At 43.6% G+C, this 19,777-nt stretch overlaps 1 protein-coding gene across 1 annotated transcript in view; it reads left to right on the forward strand.

Annotated features, from left to right (window-relative positions):
* LOC132824308 (ovochymase-2-like) overlaps positions 1 to 19,325 on the forward strand; it is a 33,031-nt gene extending 13,706 nt beyond the window's left edge. Inside the window, exons 3-9 of the mRNA XM_060838653.1 lie at positions 1,409 to 1,500; positions 3,181 to 3,353; positions 9,361 to 9,456; positions 11,290 to 11,441; positions 14,450 to 14,645; positions 16,975 to 17,007; positions 18,227 to 19,325. Coding sequence (XP_060694636.1) covers positions 1,409 to 1,500; positions 3,181 to 3,353; positions 9,361 to 9,456; positions 11,290 to 11,441; positions 14,450 to 14,645; positions 16,975 to 17,007; positions 18,227 to 18,288 — 804 coding nt within the window. The 3' untranslated portion in view covers positions 18,289 to 19,325. The remainder of the gene's footprint in view (positions 1 to 1,408; positions 1,501 to 3,180; positions 3,354 to 9,360; positions 9,457 to 11,289; positions 11,442 to 14,449; positions 14,646 to 16,974; positions 17,008 to 18,226) is intronic.
* The last annotated feature ends 452 nt before the right edge of the window (positions 19,326 to 19,777 follow it).

Below are 19,777 nucleotides of genomic sequence, written 5' to 3' on the forward strand. Positions count from 1 at the left end.
TCAGCCGGCTTGGCTCTCTCTCTCTTATTCCTGATGAAGGGCTTGTGCTCGAAACGTCGAATTCTCTATTCCTGAGATGCTGCCTAACCTGCTGTGCTTTGACCAGCAACACATTTGCAGCTGTGATCTCCAGCATCTGCAGACCTCATTTTTTTCTCTTGCCAGAATATACTATCTCACATTGATCTGTGTTGAAGTTCATTTGTTAGTTATTTGCATATTCTGCAAATTATTGTCATATAGATTAGATTACTTACAGTGTGGAAACAGGCCCTTTGGTCCAACAAGTCCACACCGACCCTCCGAAGAGCGACCCACCCAGACCCATTCCCCTACATTTACCCCTGCACCTAACACTATGGGCAATTTAGCAAGGCCAATTCCCTTGAACTGCACATCTTTGGACTGTGGGAGGAAACCGGAGCACCCGGAGGAAACCTGCACAGACACGGGGAGAATGTGCAAACTCCACACAGTCAGTCGCCTGAGGCAGGAATGGAATCTGGGTCTCTGGCACTGTGAGGTAGCAGTGCTAACCACTGTGCCACCATGCTGCCCTAATCTGGCCTTTTGTTGCAGTCTTCTAAGCATATTATCAGCCCATTTTGAGTAAACCACATACATGTTTGGAACTTCAGTTTTGATTTCGAAATCTGAATTTTTAATGTAAATAATGAATAGCTTATTGTCCAAAACTAATTGCAGCCACCCAGTCTAAATGGTCAAATAAATAACTGGGTTGGCCTGAGGTAGAATAATGAATGCATTTTTGGAAGTATATCAAAACCTTGAAAAGGTGGATAGATATTTTACTGGAATGATAACTGTGAAAACAATTCTGTAGTAAGACTGGTAAAGATGGGGTTATTCTCTTCCGATAAAAGAAGGCAGGGTGAAAAATAATAAAGGTGTTCAAAGAACAAAGAACAGTACAGCAGAGGAACAGGCCTTCGGCCCACCAGACTGTGTCAGCACAGGATGCCTTTCTAAACTAAAACCCGTTTGTCTCTACATTAATCATTTCCTGCTGTTCCCTGCCTGTTCGTGTATCTGTCAAGATGTCTCTTAAACAAAGTGATAAGGAATGTTGATCGAGTAGATCAGGAGAAACTGTTTATAATGGCTAGATTGTTAGTAATCAGATTAAAATGAATGGTAAGGGACCGCTGCAGAGGATCTTTTTTAACACTGTGGTAGAAATATTGACAAAATGAATTTGCGTAAACACTTGAAAAGAAGAAAATGAAACCAAAATAATAAGAAATAAGCAAGGAGACAAGGAGCTGGGATGACATAAATTGCATTTTTAAAGAGGCAGCATTAGCATGAAGGGCCAAAAGGTCTTACTCAGTGTTGTATGATTCTGTGCACCAGTTGTGCATTTAATGGTGTTGAATGTCTCTGGCAGGTTTCTTTGAAACGACGTCAAATCCATTACTGCGGAGGGACGATTATCAATGAGAAGTGGGTGTTGACAGCGGCCCATTGCATGCGGGGCAGGTACAGACACGCTGAAGTTGTTTTCTGATCACCAGAAGTTCATGTATCTTAAAATCTATTAAAATTAAAAACCTTTCTGTGAGAATATTTCTGTTATGTCTGTCTTTAAATTTATTGGCTAAGGACTTAGCAATATAGCTGGGAGAACTCAATGGGAAGTAATCTGTCAGAGGATAGGTTTAAAGGCATAACCTTCTATTCACATCTTCTTCATGTGCAATGTAGCTTCTCTTTAAATGCATCAATATTATTTGCCTTGACCACATCCTGTACAAGTCAAGTTCCACATTTTCATCACAATATTCAATTTCAGTTTTAAAACTGTCGATTGACCCACTTCCCAGCATCAATTTGAGGAGAAAGGGTTCAAGATTTTCACTACCTTTTGTGTGAGTAAATGCTTCTTGGTATCACTCCTGAGCAGACTCATTTTAATGTTAAAGTTATGCTCCATTTGCTGAAAATGTGTTGCTGGTTAAAGCACAGCAGGTTAGGCAGCATCCTGATGAAGGGCTTATGCCCGAAACGTCGAATTTCCTATTCCTTGGATGCTGCCTAACCTGCTGTGCTTTATCCAGCAACACATTTTCAGCTGTGATCTCCAGCATCTGCAGACCTCATTTTTTACCCAAAGATTATGCTCCATTTGCTTTGGCTAGCTCCTCCCAGCAGAGGAATTTGTTTCTTTATCTACCCTATCAAAATATTAAATCATCTTAAACAACTGAATTACATCAACTTCAAAACTCAAGGAAATAAAATTCTTGTTTAATGAAGAAGGTTTGCAACTCTACGATGGCACTCACAATCTCAGGATTTTCCAAGGGAATTTGTAGACCCTGGAGTATTTTCTTTGAAATGTTGTTACTGTCATTACATGGGACTGTGGGAGCTAGTTTATATACAGCAATCTTGTAGATTCCCTACAGTGAGGAAAGAGGCTATTTGGCCCATCTGAAGAGGATCCCTTCTAGTGCTAGCCACCCACTGTATCCCTATAATGCCACCTAACCAATGGCCAATCCACCTAACCTGCACATCTTTGGACTGTGGGAAGCAACTGGAGCACCCAGAGGAAACCCATGCAGAATCAGGGAGAACATACAAACTCCATTCTGACAGTCACCTGAGGCTGAATCCCTGAAGGCAGCTGTGCTAACCACTGAGCCACCATGCCATCCAATCATAAATCTCCCATAAACAGCAATGTGATCATTTAGTGGTATTGATTGAGGGATAGATATTGAGTAGGAACACAAGCAAGAATTCCATTGCTTTTCTTTGAAATCATGCCTGACATTTTTTTTTACATCTGCCTGAGAGTGAAGACAGAGACTACATAGAACATAGAACATAGAACAATACAGCACAGAACAGATCCTTCGGCCCATGATGTTGTGCCGAACATTTGTCCTAGCTTAAGCACCTATCCATGCTTCATAATTTAGCAACTTTACTATCTGAATCACCCTAGTGTCCAGCAAATGTGAACTTAACAAAACCAACCTGCAATGTTCTCTCTAATTATTTGCTGCTGTATGTGTTCTGTTTATTGTGTGGCACATTTTGGACCAGGAACATTGCTACCCAGTCTGTTTGCTGCGGGTTCTAACTGCCTGGAATGGATTTCTCCTCAGTAATATCCTGCATTGATACCCTGTTTTTGTTTGTTGGTCTCAGGAACATCTTGTCCACATTGAAGGTAACAGCTGGAGAATATAACCTGAAGAACTTGGACAAAGAGGAGCAAACTCTAACAGTCAAACGTGCTATCATACATCCCAAATTCAAGGCTACGTACCCAGTTGAGTATGATATTGCTCTTCTGGAACTCAATGGCATCTTCACCTTTGGTAACGTTTCGTTCAGCAACTTTCATTTCTTGACATGTTCACCTTTGTGGCTCTATTATACTACTGATTTGATGCTGATACATGCCTGTGACTTGGCAGCTACTGACCGACAAACCAGATATGCAGAGCCTTGAATGTCACAATGTTTCATGTGCTCATCCAAAAACTATTTAAAGGTTGTGAGGTTTCCCACCTCACCACCATTTTTTTAATTTCAAAAATATACTTTATTCATAAAATATTTTGATGATCTGTACAATTGGTCATGCCATACATACATAAACATTCAATTTATTTGCGTACAGAGACCGAGTATTCATTCATATATACAGGTCTGTATGTTTACTATCCATATATTTACCTGAGGCGTCAGCAGAGCCTACTTACTGCGTGGGCCCCCTGTTCTTCTTAGGCAGGCAGATGTTACACTGTGATCTTTCCCCACCGCGCCTTGGCGGCAGCTGCCCCAAGCTTCAACACGTCTCTCAACACATAGTCCTGGACCTTGGAATGTCCACAACACTTAGTCGGGGTCAGCTCCTTCAGCTGAAAGATCAATAGGTTTTGGACAGACCAAAGAGTGTCCTTCACTGAGCTGATGATACTCCAGGCACAGTTGATGTTCGTCTCGGTGTGCGTCCCGGGTGAACAGACCATAGAGCACGGAGTCCCGCATCATGGAGCTACTTGGGACGAACCTCGACAAATACCATTGCATTCATCTCCAGACTTCCTTTGCGTAGGCACATTCCAGAAGGAGGAGTGTGACAGTCTTGTCCCCCCTGCAGCCGCTACGAGGGCAGCGTGCGGTGTGGCAGAGAGTCCGGGCGTGCATAAAGGATCTCACAGGCAGAGCCCTTCTCACCACCAGCCAAGCCATATCTTGGTGCTTGTTAGAAAGTTCTGGCGCTGAGGCATTCTGCCAAATGGATTTGACAGTCTGCCCAGGGAACCATTCGACAGGATCTGCCCTCTCCTTTTCCCGAAGGGTTTCAAGGACACTACGTACTGACCACTTCCTGATGGCCTTGTGGTCAAAGATGTTTTTCTTCATAAATTTCTCCATCAAGGACAGGTGATACCGAATGGTCCAACTACTTGGAGCGTTCCACAGCAGTGAGGCCAGGCCCATCCTTCGCAACACCGGGGACAGGTAGAACCTCAGTACGTAGTGACACTTTGTATTCGCATACCAGGAATCCATGCACAGCTTGATGCAACCACACACAAAAGTGGCCATCAGGGTGAGGGTGGCATTGGGTGTGTTTTTTCCCCCGTTGCCCAGAGTTTTGTACATCAAGTCCCTTCAGACCCTGGCCGCCTTTGATCTCAATATAAAATGGAAGATGGCTCAGGTGACTGTGATGGCACAGGTTCTGGGAATAGGCCAGACCTGTGCCACATATAACAACACTGACAGTGCCCCACACCTGATGACCAGGTTTTTACCTGCAATGGAGAGTGACCGTAGCTTTCAGCTGCCCAGTCTCTACCTCACTTTCTTGAAACGCTCCCCCCAAGACTTGGCGCACGCTCCAGCCTCTCCCAACCAAATACCCAGCACCTTCAGGTGGTCAGTCGTGACAGTGAAGGGGATGGAGGATTTGTCGGCCCAGTTCCCGAAGAGCATGGCCTCGCTTTTGCCTCGGTTGACTCTGGCTGCCGAGGCCTGTTCAAACTGGTCACATATGCACATGAGTCTGTGCACGGACAGCGGATTCGAGCAGAAAACGACGACATCATCTACGTACAGGGAGGCCTTAACTTGCAGGCCCCCGCTGCCAGGAAAAGTCACCCCTCTCAGGCTCGCATCCTTCCTGATGGACTTGGCAAATGGCTCTATGCAGCACACACATAAGGCAGGAGAGAGAGGACAGCCCTGCCTGACTCCAGATCTGATTGGGAAGCTATCTGATTCCCAGCCATTGATTGAGATTGCACTGACAATGTTGGTGTAGAGCAGTCTGATCCAATTGCAGATTCCCTCTCCAAAGCCCATTTTGGAGAGAACATTTCTCATATACCTGTGTGATATCCTGTCAAAGGCTTTCTCCTGGTCCAGGCTGATCAGGCAGGTGTCCAACCCCCTGTCCTGCACGTGGGCGATTGTATCCCTGAGGAGTGCGAGACTCTCAGCGATCTTCCTGCTCAGTGCGACACAGGTTTGGTCAGGATTGATCACCGATTGCAGAGCAGACCTGACCCGGTTGGCGATGACCTTTGCCAAGATTTTGTAATCCGAATTTAATAGTGAGATTGGTCTCCAATTTCTGATTTCCTCCCTCTCCCCCTTCTGCTTGTAGATGAGGGAGATGATGTCTTTCCTCATGGATTCACTCATGGTACCTGCCCGAAGCATACTGACATACACCTCCAGCAGGTCCTGGCCAATCAAGACCCACAGGGCGGAACAGCGCTCGACCGGTAAGCCATCGCTTCCGGGAGTTTTATTGTTTTCGAAGGACTCGAGGGCCTTGGTCAGCTCACCTAGAGATAGCGGCTGGTCCAGCCTCTCCCGTGTTCTGTCGTCTAAGACCTCTGTGATAGAGGACAGGAATGACTGGGAGGCCGTGCTGTCGGTTGGCTTCGCGTCATACAGACTGGCATAGAAGGATTTACTGATCCTCATGATGTCAGCCTGAGATGACGTTACCGAGCCATCTTCTTCCTTCAGGCTGCTGAGCACGGAGCTCTCTTTGTGCACCTTCTGGAAGAACAAACATGAGCACGTCTCGTCCTGCTCCACCGAGCGGATCCTGACTGGAAGATTATCTTGGAGGCCTCCAAGGCAAAGAGCTAGGCTTGCTGGCCCTTCACCTCCTTGAGGTCCTCCGCGACATTGACCTCCATCGTCTGCAGGAGGAGCAGGTTCTGCATACTTTCCTGGAGTTGGGACAGTTTCCCCACCTCTCTCTCGCCTCCTGAACACCTTTGAGAATGAAGAACCTCTTGATGTTCCCTTTTAGTGTTTTCCACCAGTCCGCTGGAGACTCAAACAGGGGCTTCATGGTTCTCCAACCTGCGTAATCCCTTTTGAGCTCCTCAATGTTTCCCAGGGTCAACAGCTTGGTGTTCAGCTTCCACATTCCCTTACCAGCCCGCTACTCATCCTGTAGGTGACAGTTGGCCAGCAGGAGGCAGTGGTCAGAAAAGAACACTGGCTTGATGTCGGTGGATCTAACCGAGAATGTTCGGGACACAAACAGGTAATCTATCCTTGAGCGTATAGACCCGTCTGCCCGTGACCAGGTGTTTCAACGCTGCGGTCCATCTGCAGGGGTGCTGAAGACGTAATGCAGCTTGGCATCTTTTACCGTGTCCATCAGGACTCTGGATATGGCGTCCAGTTTACTGTCCCTCTCCGCTGGATCGTCCATCTGCATCAATGATACAGTTGAAGTCTCCGGCCAGAATGACCGGCCTGGAAGTAGCCAGCAACAGTGGAAGCTGCTGCAGGACAGCTAACTGTTCACTCTTACCCGTTGGGATGTACACATTAATCAGTCTCAGGGGGGCGTTTCTATACATGACGTCAGCAATGAGGAGGTGCCTGCCCACTACCTCCTTAACCTCGGAGATGGCGAAGTTGCCTCCTCGCAAAAGGTACCCAGGCCAGAGGCACAGCTATTGTTGCCCCCCAACCAAACTGACAGTCCATGGGCCCATGAGCTTGACCATCTCCTGTAGCTGCTGAGGTGTGGTATCCCACACCCCTGCAGAAACAAGACCTCCACCCAGGCAGAGCATTGTAGATTTCCATCATCCTCTGGGTGAGAAAGGTTTTCCTCAAATCCCTCTAAACCTCCGGCTCTTCACCTTAAAATTATGTCCATTTTTATTGACCTTTCACCTAGAGAGGATAGGTGCTTCTTATCCACCCTCATAATCTTACACACCTCAATCAGGTTCCCTCTCCACCTTCTCTGCTTGAAAGAAAACAAACTGAGTTTATTCAGCCTCTCTTATAGATAAATGCCTCCATCCTAGACTCCATTCCAGATCTTTGATCTCTCCTGAACTTAGCCATGGTAATGCACTCCTCTCTTTTTCAGTAGATTATACGTTCCAGAACCAGTCCAGCTACTTGAGAGAATATCCAGGCTGGCACTCCCTGATGCCGGTACTGACAGCCACTCCCTGATGTTAGGATAAAACACGATAACATTGTATAAATAAGCAGGGAAGTATTTTTACAGCTTCATGTTAAAACAAAGTATAGCAAAACTGACATTTCAGTAACCATGTACCTTTTGTTACTGGGATAGAAATTCAGCATCTAAGGATTCTGATAAAAGTGAAAGAATGATGAACAATAAACAATGATAATTGCCCTCTAATTGGTAAAACACAGTTGGTTCACTCTCCTATCAATGGTAACAGTTTGGATGGGGGTGGAATCGGGTGGGTTAGAGATGGGGCAGCCATTGAAAACATCAATGATAGGAATTTTATTTTCAGACTTGAGCTGTCATGTTGTCCCAGTTCAAAGCAGCTGACTCACTTTGCTCAGGTTTAATTCTGTGGTACTCATTACCCTTGACATTTTCTTGAATAATTTCCCTTCTGCCGTCCTGCTCTGACATGCAAACATAGGGAATAGATGAGCAGGCTGAACTGGTTACTCTACTACATTTGTCTCACATCATAATGTTTGTCATCACTACTCAACACCTTTCTCTCACCAAACTCACTTCTACATTCACCCCTCCCCCATAATCAGCTGACAGAGTCAATAAAAACAGAGAAATGTTCAGGGCTGATGAAGACAACATGTATTTTTAGCCAATCACAGAAATATTGTGACTACAACTGCAGGGCAAAGGTGGGAGTTCTGCTTTGTGTACCTCCTGCCTCCCCAGTTGTTCACCATCTGCAAGGTACAATTCAGGGCACTGATGGAAATATAGAGTCATAGAGATGTACAGCATGGAAACAGACCCTTCGGTCCAACCCGTCCATGCCGACCAGATATCCTAACCCAATATAGTCCCACCTGCCAGCTCCCGGCCCATATTCCTCCAAACCTTTCCTATTCATATACGCATCCAAATGCCTCTTAAATGTTGCAATTGTACCAGCCTCCACTACATCCTCTGGCAGTCATTCCATACACATACCACCCTCTGCGTGAAAAAGTTGCCCCTTAGGTCTCTTTTATATCTTTCCCCTCTCACACTAAACCTATGCCCTCTAGTTCTGGACTCCCCGACCCCAGGGAAAAGACTTTGTCTATTTATCCTATCCAATGCTCTCTCCATTTGACCGGATAAGCGCAGTTCCAACAACACTCAAGAAGCTTGACACCTTTCAGTACAAAGCCACCCACTTGCTCAGCACGTCATCCATTACTACAATTTCACATCTCTGATCACCAAGCAGATGAAATGTATGCAGGAATGTAGAGTTGAGGTTAAAATCAAATCAGCCATGATTTTATTGAAGGGCCAAATGTCCTACTCTTATTTCTTGTTCATATGTTTATTAATGGGACACAGTTGTTGCAGTGTGTGTCATTGACAAGATGCACTGCAGTAGGTCTCCAAACCTTCCTTGACAGCCTCTTCTAAACTCATCATCATCTTTCACGGGCAGTTAGGGAAGGATAATAATACTGACCCTGGCAGTGGTACATACATTTCATTAACAAGTAAAGAAACAAAACAGTTGTCTGACCTCCTAGATTTTGAGTTTAAGTCGGATGTGAATACATGGTCTTCTGTCTCAGACCAGAGCATACAAGAAGCTGGTACCTTAAAGTATGCTAACCACATTTTACAATATGGAGAGGGGAGGGTGTTCATCTATACTAAAAGGTATGTATATTTGCTGGTTATCAATAGGACATTCAGTGTCAGAGTTGCAGCCTGTGTTTACTATGGCTGTCTGGAGGGAGACCAAACAAAGCGACTCTGTGTTTAAGGATGGAACACTACACTGGAGCCAGCAGTGACTCATCTGAATCAGGAACTGAGAGACAGTGACAACCTCTTGTGTTGTTCTATCACAGGTGACAATATCTATCCAGCCTGCCTTCCTGCTGAGGATGACAACTTTGGTACAGGCACCATTTGCAGTACTGCTGGCTGGGGACGCCTATCTGAGGGTAAGTCCTGCAGCTAAAAAGGCATGGCACTGGAATTTGGCTTAATAAATGCATGGCAGGAGTTTCTCAGGTGGGGTCTGTTAAATCAGCATCCTAAAGAATCTGGTTCCAGCAACAAAGTACCTATGTTACTTCAGGGGAAAACTTCCAGTTGCTTTCAAAACATGATGATGTTGTTGCAACTGTACAAGGTATGAGTGAGACCACACCTGGAGTTTTTTAGATGAGATGCCCTACAGTGTGGAAACAGGCCCTTTGGCCCAACCAGTCCACACTGACCTCCAAAGAGTAACCCACCCAGACCCATTTCCCTCTGACTAATGCACCTAGTACCATGGACAATTCACCTGACCTGCACATCTTTGGACTGTGGGAGGAAACCCACAAGAATGTGAAAAATCCACACAGTCACCCGAGACTGGAATTGAACCTGGGTCCCTGGTGCTGTGAGGCAGCAGTGCTAACCACTGAGCCACTGTGCCACTTGATCCCCTCTTTGAGGAAAGATGTAATGGCATTGGAAGCAGTTCAGAGGAGATTCACTAGACTGATCCCAGACATGAGGGGTTTGTCGTATGAAGAGAGATTGAACAGTTTAGGCCTATAGTCTCTGGAATTTAGAAGAATGAGGGGAAATCAAATTGAGGTATTCAAGATGATAAAAGGTGAGGATAAAATAGATGTGGAGCAGATGCTTCCTCCCGTGGGGCATTCTAGGATGAGAGTTCATAATGTTAGGACAAGGGGTAGCAAATTTAAAACAGAGTTGAGGAGAAACTACCTCTTCCAAAGGGTTGTGAATCTATGGAATTTGCTACCCCAAAGTGCAGTGGATGCTGGGTCAGTGAGTAAATTTAAGGAGGAGTTAGATAGATGTTTAACGGTCATCGGTGAAGGGATATAGAGAGAAGGCGGGAAAATGGGAATGAGGGGCATACCAACCATGATCAAATGGCAAAGCAGACTTAATGGGCCAAATGGCCTAATTCTGCTCCTATATCTTATGAATTATGAACTTATGACCAATGACGTCACGACAGGACCCAGAAACTCTCAATGTGATAGTTTGTCAATTAATTCAGTTAATTGCATGAGTTGGAATAGCAAGCTGAATGGTGATCATGAAATTATTGGATTATCAAATAAAAGAAAACTGGTTCACTAATGTACTTCATGGAGGAAATCTATCATTTTGCTGCAAGGTAGTTGACTTTTGCTGCCCTTTGAAGTGGTCAAGCAAGCAAAGAAGATAGCTCCCTCATACCTTCTCAATGGTGATTAGGGATGGAAAATAAATGCTCATTTTTCTCATGATGCCTGAGATGTCCTCAGAACTGGAACAATTATGTATTTAGCTGGAGACACTAAGGAGTAGAACAGCATGAGCAAGTTCTTGAGGCACAAGCAGTTATATATTCAGCTAGAGACAGTTAGCTTTAGAACTACACAGCCTATTAAACAAAAATCTGTCATTATGCCTTCCAAGCAGATTCCCTATGCTAGTCCAAATGTATACAGTAGTCTCAAATTAACAAACTACACAATGCAATTTTCAAAACAATGTCTAAGTCATATCAACAAATAAATAAAAGGGGCTCAGGACTTCCCAACATCTCAAACTCTAATGAGGCAGGTGTAGGATGTATTCTTTCAGACATGTTGTGGGGCATTTTTACCTCATTTCTTTCTAAAACTTTAGTAGAAACCTAACCAGTGTTTTACATTCAATGTTGTCTTGTCCAACCTGATAGAATTGAGATATCAGTGGGTGAACCTAGTGGACCATGGCTTGTGTAGTTTGGTATTGTTGATCATTTTTCTGTTGCCTTCAAGGTGGAAGATTACCAAACACTTTACAAGAGGTTGAGCTTCCCATTATTGATTTTGGGACTTGTTTAAAGGTGATGCAGTCAGTGATCAAACGATTCAAAGGAGAAACACTTGTGTGCGCTGGGTTCCCTGATGGAAGGCAGGATGCATGCCAGGTAAGATAAACAGTAAGCAATGGTCTTAACATTCTGCAGCACCTTCCACTGCAGAATGTCTCAAAGCACTTCATATCTAAAAAAAATCCTTTTAAACTGTCATTGAGGTCATAAACATGGCATTTGCTTTGCACAGCTCAAGATTCCAAAAACAACAACAAGCTAAGTGACCAGATATTTCTTTTAAAAGTAAATTAGTTGAGGAATAAATGTTGGTTCTGGCCCTGGGGAAATCTCCCATGCTTCTCTGCCATGGGTTTCTTTTTACATCCACCTGGAAGGACTGATAAGTCTGAGTTTAATGTCTCAATAAAGATGTTAAAGGGGATTGACAAAGTAGATGGAGAAAGAACGATCCCCCTTGTGGGGAAATCTAGAATGAAAGGGTTATGATTTTAGGCTCAGGGCTGGCAGATTTACAACTGAGTGGAGGATGAATTACTTTTCTGAAAGTGCAGTGAATTTGTGGGATTCGTGACCACAGAGTGGAGAGGATACAGAGACATTGAGTAAATTTAAGGAGGAGATAGACAGATTTCTAATTAGCAATGGGATCAATGAAAGCAGGCTGGAAAGTGGAATTGCACCCAAACTGAGATCAGCCATGATTGCAGTAAATGTAGAGCAGACTCAAGGGGCTGAATTGCCTACTCCTGCTCCTAGTTCTTATATTCTTACATTCATGTGAGAGATGACAGCATCAATACTGTTGTGTTGGTCTGTATTGTTGGTCTGGATTCAAAAAGTGATTCTGGAGTAGTTCTTGAATCAATAACTTTCTCACTCAGACATGAGACAACACTACCTATGGAGTCATTATTCAATTCCATAATAACCTCATTGCCACTCATATGGCTCAAACAATAATCTGAACTCCATCGTCTGGATTTTATGCTCAGATGCTGGCTTAAATTTGGGGTAATATGGAAAATCCACCAGGCAGCCTGTGCACTATATATCCATTTACTCTACCATCAACATAACTGTCCAAGAGGCAGAGATGGTGATGAGCAGCCTGCTTGCCAGTGGTCCATTTGAGACACTTGCGTGGACATTGTAAGGGCCTCATGGTGCTGCCAACAGGCCTTTTCCAGTAATAGAGGAGGTCCACATTAGATGGCTAACCTGACAGTTTTCTGCATGTGCTAGTGGTAAGCAAGAGCATTCTTTTCCAAACTGGGCTCCCAAAATGATCAGAGGATCAGGTGGCTAGCGAGAAACATTTTTCACTTGTATTGAATCTATCGCATAACCTTAAAATCCGAGTAAAGCCATTCCCAAGGAGATTAGGAAACTCTTCCTAATGGAAAGAATGATGGAATTGTGGATTCATTCCCATGAGAAGGATTAGATGCTCACCCAATTGACTATTTTAAATCTGAGATTAAAAGATTTTTGCCAGCCAGGTTGTAAAGGGATTTGGTGATAACTCAGGTAAATGGAGTTCAAGTACAGAGTAATGATGGTCTCATTAAGTGGTAGAACAGGCCTGATGGGCTGAATGCCCTCATGTTGTTCTGATATTCCTATGGAACTGTGTTCCATGAAGTGCTGAACTGTAACATATTTATTCTTTAATTTCAATCCTAAAACCTAAGGTAGTTACCCGGAGTGTTGTGTTTCTGGTTGAGAATACAGATTGGAACACTTGAATCCTCTGTGAAATAGCAGAATGTACAAAGAATTGTTCCAGTTGAAAACTATTCTGATTCACTGCAGCCCTTTACAGAGGCAAACTTGCTGTCCTTACCCACTCTGGCCTGTAGGTAATTCCAGATGCATAACAATGTGATTGACCATTAACCAATCTTTAAAGTAGCCTAGCAAACTCTCAGTTGCATTCAAGAAGGCAGCTCGTTACCATCTTCTCAAAAAGAATTCAGGGTGAGGACATAGATAATTTAAGTGAGTGGATAAATGTCTGGCAGACAGAGTACAATGTTAATAAATGTGAAGTCATTCATTTGGAAGGAATAACAGTAAGAAGGACTTGAGAAAGGGTGTACTGGACTAGAGGGGGTACAGAGGAGGATCACGGACTAGACTAGAGGGGGTACAGAGTGTACTGGACTAGTGGGGGTACAGAGGCGGATCATGGACTAGACTAGAGGGGGTACAGAGTGTACTGGACTAGAGGGGGTACAGAGGAGGATCACGTACTAGACTAGAGGGGGTACAGAGTGTACTGGACTAGAGGGGGTACAGAGGTTGATCCTGGAGTTGAAGGGGTTGGCTTATGAGGTGAGTCAGAGTAGACAAAGATTATATTCACTGGACTTTAGGAGAATGAGTGGGGATCTTATAGAAACATGTAAAATTATGAAGGAATAGATAAGATAGAAATAGTGAGGTTCCATGACCAATGAAACTAGGACAAGACGGCATAGTCTCAAAATGGGGGAGGGGTGGGGGAGGGGGCGGGGGGGTGTGGAAATTTAGGACTGAATTGAGAAGGAACTTCTTCACCCAGAGGTTTGTAAATCTATGGAATTCCCTGCCCAGTGAAGTAGTCGAGCTTCTTCAGTAAATGTTTTTAAAGCTAAGATATGGATCATTTTTTGAACAGTAAAGGAATTAAGGGTTATGGTGAGAGGTTGGGTAAGTGGAGCTGAGGCCACGGTAAGATCAGCCATAATCTTATTGGATGGCAGAGCAGGCTCGAAGGGCCAGGTGGCTTACTCCAGCTCCCATTTCTTATGATCTTATGAATGCTGGTCTGACCAGCAATGCTCATATCCCATGAATGAATAAAAGAGGAAGGAAAATTCTAAACGTCACTTGCCTTTTCCCCTCACATTGATTCTCAAAACCTCTTTACAAGAAAGAAAAGAAATGGTTTCCATTTCTATAGTTCCTTAAGATATTCAAGAATGCTTGACAACCTGTATGTGCTGCCACTGTTGCAGTGGTGAATTGCGGTCAATTTGCACAATTTGCCAACCTGATGATCACTGTACAACATGTTTTTGTGATGTAGGTTGTGTGATCTGTCTCTTTTCTTTCTGGAGGGCGATTCAGGAGGTCCCCTGATGTGTCAGGGTGCAGGAGGTGCCTGGACTGTGGCTGGAGTAACATCATGGGGGATGGGCTGTGGTCGCAGCTGGAAGGACAACAGCAACAAATCACCAAATAAAAGAGGGACGCCAGGGGTCTTCATTAAAGTCAAGGCTTTGAAATCATGGATTCAGCAAAACCTGTACAATGGTACAGAAATATACTTTCTATTCCATCACTGCATCACTTCAATTGAAATTGGACCCATTTTCTAAGAAGGATATGGGGAATGGACAGGGTAGTGGGATCAGACTTGTAGAGTTTGCACCATCAAATGTTTTGGCCCTTTCTCAGAAACGTTGACTCTGTACTCTCTCCACAGATGTTGCCAGACTTGCTGAACTTCTCCAGCAATTTCTGTTTTGTTTGTTTCATATCCCTGGCATCTGCAGTCTTATGTTTCATTTTAATGGATGAGTGATTTCAGCTTGGAGCAGATTTGATAACTTCCAGATGCCCCCAAAGTACTTTACAGCCAAGGTAGTAACTTTGAAGGACAATGTGGGAAAACACCAGACTCATCTGAACGGATCAGTGTTGCAAATAGCCAGACATTTTAACAGTCTAGCTTGTGGGCTACATGGTGTTTCAAGATAGCACGGACGACTTCCCTGTTCTTCTTTGAAGGGTGCCCTGGGATCTTTCCTCACCAGATTAGCAGTGCTGACAAGCAAACCTTGTTTGATAGCAATTGAAGAGTGCGGTGCTGGAAAAGCACAGCCGGTCAGGCAGCATCCAAGGAGCAGGAGAGTCGACGTTTCGAGCATAAGCTCTTCATCAGGAATGGACAGGGGGTGAGGGGAGTGGGGTGGCAAGGTGGCTGAGAGATAAATAGGAGGGGAGGTTGGGGGCTGTGCCTGGGGGAAAGGCAGCTGGGAATGCCATAGGTAGATGAAGGCGGGGCGTGATGGTGATAGGTCGGAGAGGAAGTTGGAGCGGATAGGCAGGAAGGAAGATTGTCAGATATGACAGTACAAGAGGTCGGTACTACGTTCGAAGGTGCACACCCCCCTCCCATTTATCTCAGCCCCCTTGGGCCACCCCCATTCATGATGAAGAGCTTATGCTCAAAACGTTGACTCTCCTGCTCCTCAGAAGCTGCTTGACCTGCCGTGTTTTTCCAGCACCACACTCTTCGACTCTGATCTCCAGCATCTGCAGTCTTCACTTTCTCCATGTTTGATAGCAGTCCAGATAGGCAGATTTTTCTCTCTAAGAGAGATTATTGAATAGTTTGGATTATTTTAATCAAATCCAAAAAAATTCATAGAATTTCCACAGTGAGGAAAGAGGCCATTTGGTCCATCAAGTCTGCACTGACCCTCTGAAGACCATCCCACCCAGCCCCTCACATTTACCGTAGCTAATGCACCTAACCTTTTTTACCCTGGACACGTAAGGGTAATTTAGCATAGCCAATCTAACTAACCCAAACATCTTTGTTACATAGGAAGAAATTGGATCACCCAGTAGAAACCCATTCAGACACAGGGAGAACGTGCAAACTCCACAAAGACAGTCACCCAAGGGTGGAATTGAACCTAGGTCATTGGTACCGTAAGGCAGCAGTGCTAACCACTGAGCTACCATACCATTTGTTCTTGTTCTCCAATCCCCTTGCAATAAAGGCTACAGCTGGAATACTGTGAACAGTTTTGGGTCCCTTACCTATGAAAAGATATACTGGTCTTAGAGATAGTGCAGAGATATGAGCTATGGAGGGACTTTCCTGTGAGGAGATGTTGGGTAGGTTGGGCTTGTACTCGTTGGAATATAGAAGGATGAGAGGTGACCTTATTGAAACAGATTCTTAGAAGACTTCACCGGGTAGATGTGGAAAGATGGTTTCCTTTGTGGGAGAATGCAGGACCAGAGAATATAATCTCAGAATAAGAGATCACCCATTTAAGAGAGAGATGAGAAGGAACTTATTCTCTCAAAGGGTTGTGAATCCATGGAATTCTTTCCCACAGAGGGCTGTAGAGGATGGGACATTAAGTATATTCAAGGCTGAGATAAACAGGCTTTTAATCAGTAAGGGGATTGGGGTTATGGAGAAGAAGCAAAAATGGAATTGAGGATTATCAGATTAGCCATGGATGGTGGAGCAGACCTGATGGGCAAAATGGCCAACTTCTGCTCCTGTGTGTTATGATCTGCGCTGAACCTATTTATACCTCCCCTTAGACTCATCCTACATTTCTCTAATTGTCCCATGTCACCTGCTTCTGTGTTCCACTATCATCCCTTTTCTCATTTCATTTCTCCTGCCTTCCACCGGTCACAGATCTCCCCTTGATTCTTTCCAGCTGTTTCATTCTTTACCCTGAAAATCTCTCTTCCCACAGATGCTGCCTGAGCTGTGGAGAGTGTGTAACACTTTCTGGCTTATTGTAATGAGACTTATGCCAATATCAGCCATTCTTTCAACTAAGATCATGTCACACAGGAGAATTAATATATCTATGTTTTCTTGCAGGTTTAAAAGGACAGAGCAGATCCATTTTACCTGGTATGTGAAGGCATTAGTTTGCTAATAAAGATAAAACAAAATTCCTTCTACAAACTTCTCCACCTCAATATCTTTCTTTGATATCCTTTAAGACAATTCTTAAAATCTATATTTTTAATCATGTTTTAGGCCATTTGACCTAATATTACCTTATGTGGCTTTGTGTCAAATATTGTTAAATGCTACTCCCATGAAGTCCCTTTGGATACTTTGCTCCCACCAGAGCAAATAACTCCCTTAATCACCACGATGAGGTCACCTCTTAATCTTCTACACTTAGATACATTGGAAATAATTCTGTTCCACCATTCAATACAGTCACAGCAGATATTCTACCACAACTCCACTTTCCTGCCCATTCCCCACTCGAAAGACTATAGACCTCGTCTATGCAGTCTGTCCTCACAATGTTCTTATGTTGAATCCAGTTCATCCAGACTGGCGCCCTGCTGAGCTGTAAAACATCGCATAATCACAGGTTTCTGCATGTAATCCCAAACATAGTTACAATTGTATTTGAAAACTGGTGTAAAAGTGAATGCATGTAGCGTCAATGGAAGCCTTAGAATTCATCCATTACTTTTAATCCATTCTGCAGAAACACTTTAGAATAACCTCGTGTTGTGATATTCAATTTATCTGGCAACAGAACAGTGAAAGCTTCTCTTACATGGGATTTGACTGAATATGAAGTCAGTATTCCAAACCAGATTTATAGTCTCCAGTCACATAGTGCTAACTAGAGTGGGTTCTAACCCCTGGACCTCTAAAATAGAGGCAGGAATTCCAGCTCAGAGATAAAGGGACAGCCTAAGACAAGTAACCCTGAGAGTTCATCTCTTGAGCTGGTTTGAAGAAGGCAAATAAACAAAAAAATGCTTTTTGAAAAGTGCATCACGTAATTTATTTTTGAAGTGTACTCATTGTTTTAATATGGGAAACAATTTGCTCTCAGTAAGTTTCACAGCAACAATGTGGCCAGGATGCTGGTGAATGTTGGTTCAGGACACTGACATTTCTCCTCTCTTTGGAATAAGCATCATGGCTTCAGTTTAGCATCTCATCTGTGCTGTTAGTTTGAATTATAGGATTAGATTTCTGAACTGGAAACCACGATCTTCTGACTCAGAAGGTGAATGCATTGTCCACTGAGACATAATTGAAATCAACAAGCTGTGAGTAAGTTAGTTATTGATAATGGTCCTTGTGTTTCTTGCAGAGGCAACAACCTGTCTGGTTAGTGATGGGACATTAGTTGCAGTAGAAGGTCATCTAGATTAACTGGAAAATCCACATCAATACTGTGAAAACAAAAAGGAAGTATCTGATCTCTTGAGTTCTCAATCTGCTCAGAAATTGCAGCATCTGAACCAACCACATCTTAGAAAAGGCAGCAGAAGAGCCCAAAATTCCAAACTCACCAAAATCTCCAAACAACTAATTAATCAAGGAATCCTGCCTTTGTGTGTCATTCCAGGTTGACAAGTGAGCCAAAATATTAGATAACACACTATTAATTATTTCTATCTTTTCACTATGTAACTACATTTTATATGAATGCATGTAAACCGGTTGTGGTGTTACCCTGGGTGCAGAGATAGTCTTATGGTGGAGGTGGAACATGGAGGTGAGGAGAAGAACACATGACAAAAGGCATCTAAGGATTACGTAGTATGGCGTGGATTCGTGCGTGATGGTTTATTTGGCCAATTCAGAGTCTTGTTAGAATTAGTAGGTTCTACAAAGATAAGTCATGCCTGTTCAGTAGTTTGCATCACAGAAAAATAGAACACCATTTTTCTAGGAATAATAGACATGTCTGTCTGTATGAACCTGAGGAGTGAGGTTAGTGCAAGTAGAATCAAAGGGACTACTAAACGCCACCTTGGGATTCTAACAAGGGGGTCAAACCTAGGGAACGTTTTGGGACAAAAATTACAAGCCCACTGAGGAGAATGTGGTAATTTCAAACACTTTAAATGAATTTACCTTGCATGGAGCAAGGCCAAGGCTAAAAGCATATGAAAGAAAAGCAAGAGCATAGTATAAGAACATAAGACATCAGAAATAGGAGCAGGAGTTGAGCCTGTTCCACCATTCAATAAGATGGCTGATCTTTTCATGGACTCAGCTCCATTTACCTGCCTGCTCACCACAATTCTTAATTCATTTACTGTTCAAAAATCTATCAATCTTTGCCTTAAAAATATTCAATAACAAAGACATTGGTGCTGCTGTTGGCTACACTGACATGGTCAGTCATTTTGCAGTTGTGTATGTAACCACCCAAGATGAACTCTAACACATGGGGCAACGAAGCAACCGGTATAATGAGTATGTACTATTGCTCACTTGTATAATAAAGTGTTTCACATGTAATGGGACAAGATCCAAATTTTTGTGTGCCATTGGTAACCCTAAGCAAAAGCATAAACCTTTCGAACAGGTCCTGTGGCAGGCATCAGTTTGCAATATTACAAAACCAATACTGCTTTTCGTACAAAGTTGCATTTTGGTTTCAGCACAGTTTCTAAAAACGTTATAAGATCTTTTTCTTATGATCTTATAATATTATAACATGAGCTGAAAATGTGTTGCTGGTTAAAGCACAGCAGGTTAGGCAGCATCCAAGGAACAGGAAATTCATCAGGATTCCTGATGAAGGGCTCTGGCCCGAAACGTCGAATTTCCTGTTCCTTGGATGCTGCCTAACCTGCTGTGATTTAACCAGCAACACATTTTCAGCTCTGATCTCCAGCATCTGCAGACC

The sequence above is a fragment of the Hemiscyllium ocellatum genome, chromosome 18 (assembly GCF_020745735.1).
Source record: "Hemiscyllium ocellatum isolate sHemOce1 chromosome 18, sHemOce1.pat.X.cur, whole genome shotgun sequence".
Classification (NCBI taxonomy): Eukaryota; Metazoa; Chordata; class Chondrichthyes; order Orectolobiformes; family Hemiscylliidae; genus Hemiscyllium; species Hemiscyllium ocellatum.